Genomic DNA, 3,737 nt, shown 5'->3' with positions numbered 1-3,737 from the left:
CTTAAAAAGGTTTCACTTTTAAGACTGACATAATATAACACATAAAGATCTTAGTGTACTTTTCAAAAAGACCAATTTATATCAAATTTTCTCCAAGTAGCTATTAAAAATCTAAATCATAAGACAGACAGAAGACGCAGTTTTTTCTGGACGAAGAAAGAACTGAGCTTCTATGACTAGCCTTACAAAAAACAGCAGTTCTTAGCCATAGCCACCAATCTAAGACAAACTTAGACACAATGCTCGAGACCAGAAGCAAGCTCTTAGAACAAAAGGAGGCAGAAAGACCACATAAACTCACCAGATAATACCTCACAAACAAGGATATGGGGATCCTAGTTTCTAAAAGTGTATATAGCAATTTTTGGTAAGATTGACTGAGTTCAATGGAAAAAACAGATACAGAACTACCACTTCTCCCTTAAATATCAAAACAGGTCAGGAGCTGCCACCTACCCTCAAGAATCTGGCAAAACAGGCAAGAGCTGCCACCTCTCCCTGCAAATCTGGCAAAGCAGAGCACTATTTTCCAGGTTTTCTCTGAGCCACAAAAAGGCTGGAATTTTGTGGTTTACAGTGACTCAAAGCTCTTTGAAAATAGAATTACCTCTTCAAACGCCCGAATCCAGGCCTAAACTATAGTTCACTTAAAGAGTTACTAAATGTCACTCTTAACCAAATGATCAAGCGAAAATCTAAGAAAGATTCTCCTTAATTAATCAACCGGTTTTTCAGACAAATATGCCAAACAAAACTTAAGAAAACACGAGAAAGAGAACAACAAAGAATAAGCAAAGGTTCATTTTCCGAGAGCACTCACCCCATCAATGTCGAAGGGACATGGAGTGGGAACACGCGGGTCCAGAAGATAGGACCTTTCTTGGCCGGCTTCTGCTCCGCAGTCCACGTCTCTCCGAGGTTGACTGGATTTGTAGCTTCAGATCCTTGACAACTACGCCATTAACTGCTGTAGGGGAAAAATATCACAAAGTTCAGTAAAGCAAAAAGAAAGTTTTATTCAGCATATATTCAAAAGGGCAGAAGTGGGAATCGGACAACCATGCTGCCAGAGCCATGTCTGCCCGAGTCCAAGGAAATATCACAGAACAGACAGAAGTGAGAAAATGGACAAGCATGCTGCCACAGCCATGTCTGCCTGAGTCCAAAGAATATTACAGAATAGGTGAGAATGGAAAAACGGACAAGCATGCTGCCACAGCCATGTCTGCCCGAGTCCACAGTCTTAGAATTTTATGTTCTACCAAACATGTCCTTAAAAGGTAAACTGTTGGGCTTGAACCTTACCGTTTAGTTAATAGTTTGCACTGGAGATGGAAAAATGCTCTGTCTTTATAGATTTACTTTAAGCAAATTTATTGAGGTATGATTTATATGCCATAAATTTCACCTGCTTTAAGTGTAAAATTCAATGTTCTTTTAGTAAATTTACAGTTATGCACCATCACTTTAATACAGTTTTAGAATATTTCCAATCACCCCAGTAACACCCCATGGGTCCATTTACAGTTAATCTTCCCTCCCTGGACATAGGAAACCACTAATCTATTTTCTATCTCCATAGATTTGCCTTTTCTGGACAATTCATATAAATGGAATCATCCAACATGTGGCCTTTTGTGTCTGGCTTCTTTCACTCAGCGTAATACTTTTGAGGTTTATCCATGTTGTAGGATGTATCAGTAGTTTGTTCTTTTTTGATTGTTTAATAGTATTCCATTGCATGGATATACCACATTTTATCCTTTTTCCAGTTGATGATTATTTGGATTGTTTCCAGTTTTTGGCTATTGTGAATAATGCTGCTAGGAATACTCATGTGCGAGTCTTTGTGTGGGCATATGTTTTCATTTCTCTTGGGTAGATACCTAGAAGTGGAATTGCTGGGTCACTTGCTAAATTTTATGCTTAATTTTTTTAAGAAATTACCTAACTGTTCTCCAAAGTGGCTGCATCATTTTACATACCAACCAGCAGTGTATGAAGGTTCCAGTTTCTCCACATCCATGCCAACACTTGTTATTTTCTGTCTTTTTGATTATAGCCATCTACCGGGTGTGCAGTGGTATCTCATTGTGATTTTAGTTTGCATTTCCCCAACGTCCAATGATGTTGAACATCTTTTCATGAGTCTTTATAGTTTTGACAAACTGTAATTCCTAACTCAAGCTGGGTACTGGATTTCCAACTATCACAGATGTCTCCACCTTTTCAAAGGTGCCCAAGAAATATACAAGGAAATTACTTACAGGGTGCAGCAAATACATATCTGAAAGCAATTTTAAAATTCAGAAAATTAACTTATTTTTCTCCCAAGCTTGGCATTGAAATCTGCAATGTAAGTATACTCAAAAAACTTATTTTAGGCTTAAAAAAATCAGAATAAAGCTATGACTTGATTTCTCAGTTTAAATAAACTCATTACAGTTTCTTAGAAACATTCCTTTTGAATTCACTAGGTCCTCTTTTAACACTTTCCTATACCCCATGTGTTATTAAGCACAATGAAACCTTTCTACAGCAAATTCATCCTAAGGGGACTGAGGTTATTTATGTGCAGAAAGCAGGGGTGAATTATCCAACAGGCAAGGTAAGCAACTTGCTTACCAGAACATCTGTAGTGAACAATTTCACATGGGTTTCACCACATCGATGTGTAGGTAAACCTGTGCTTACCTTGCTTACTGGGTCATCTGCACCTCTCAGTGATTGTCAATTTGAAAAGAGGCTTTGATTCTGTAGGAAGGTGCTGTGGGATTGGGAGAGAGACAGATGCCAGCCATACTTAGTACAGAATCTTTGATGAGGTAAAAAAATGTGAAATTGTTCACTACAGATGATCTCGTAAGTAAGGGAAGCACCACGCTTACCTTGCCCACTGGATAATCCGCCCTTGGCAGAAAGTGAAGACTTTACAACAAATCTCCTCCTTGTCTATATAAAGAGCATGTGCCATTCTAATTATAAAATATCACCATTAACTGCCTTGATAAACAGTAACTATAATCAGAAACAGCTCATAACACATGAAGGATTGGATTCTTCACTTCAAATTCCTGATTTATTTCCCACTGATAACAGTAAGCAAAAAGACATTAATTTCTCCCCAAAATGATTTAAACGCTTCAATTTTTAATTTCTGTTGTTTTGTTTTTGTTTAGGAAAATAAAGAGACTTTCTCTGACCCATTCTCACATGCTGGAACAGGGAGCAGAGTCAAGTATAATGATTCTTAATCAGGAGATGCACGCCTCTCTGTGGGGGAGAGAGGGAGAACAGGGTATTTCAGAAATTCTTGAAATTTTTGGAAAAAATTTAAAAAATCTTACCAACGTTATACTTTTATCCTAAAACAAATAAACTCCCACTGTTTTAACAACGCAAATTACGGCAATCCAAGCTTGATAAAAGTTCCAGCATTGAAAGAGGTCTAAAAAAAAGTCACGTGATTTAGATCTTCTGCATGTGGATTTCAAAGAAAGGCCCCCAGTGATACATATGATTGAAGTAACTGCTTGTATCTGTGATTTTAGACCTTTGGTTTGACCAAAACACACACACAAAAAACAGGGGGGGAAAACACACACACACACACACACACACACACACACACACAGACACAGACACAGACACAGACACACACCAAAAAACCCAAAGCAATCTTCAGTTGTTTTGAAAATTTCATCCCCAAATCAAATTGAAGTGGTAATGCTTTCATT

The 3,737-nt window shown here is 37.8% G+C and overlaps 1 protein-coding gene across 1 annotated transcript in view; it reads right to left on the bottom strand.

Moving 5' to 3' along the window:
* Positions 1-921: 921 nt before the first annotated feature.
* Positions 922-3,737, bottom strand: part of NMRK1 (nicotinamide riboside kinase 1) — a 70,668-nt gene continuing 67,852 nt past the window's right edge. Inside the window, exons 10-11 of the mRNA XM_004383287.2 lie at positions 3,204-3,273; positions 922-967 (exon numbers count right to left, since the gene is read on the bottom strand). Of these exons, the coding sequence (XP_004383344.2) occupies positions 3,235-3,273 (39 nt within the window). The 3' untranslated portion in view covers positions 922-967; positions 3,204-3,234. The remainder of the gene's footprint in view (positions 968-3,203; positions 3,274-3,737) is intronic.

This window comes from Trichechus manatus, unplaced genomic scaffold (genome assembly GCF_000243295.1).
Source record: "Trichechus manatus latirostris isolate Lorelei unplaced genomic scaffold, TriManLat1.0 scaffold00107, whole genome shotgun sequence".
Taxonomy (NCBI): Eukaryota; Metazoa; Chordata; class Mammalia; order Sirenia; family Trichechidae; genus Trichechus; species Trichechus manatus.
Note: the sequence above shows the minus strand (reverse complement) of the source record. Positions and strands in the feature narration are given on the sequence as shown.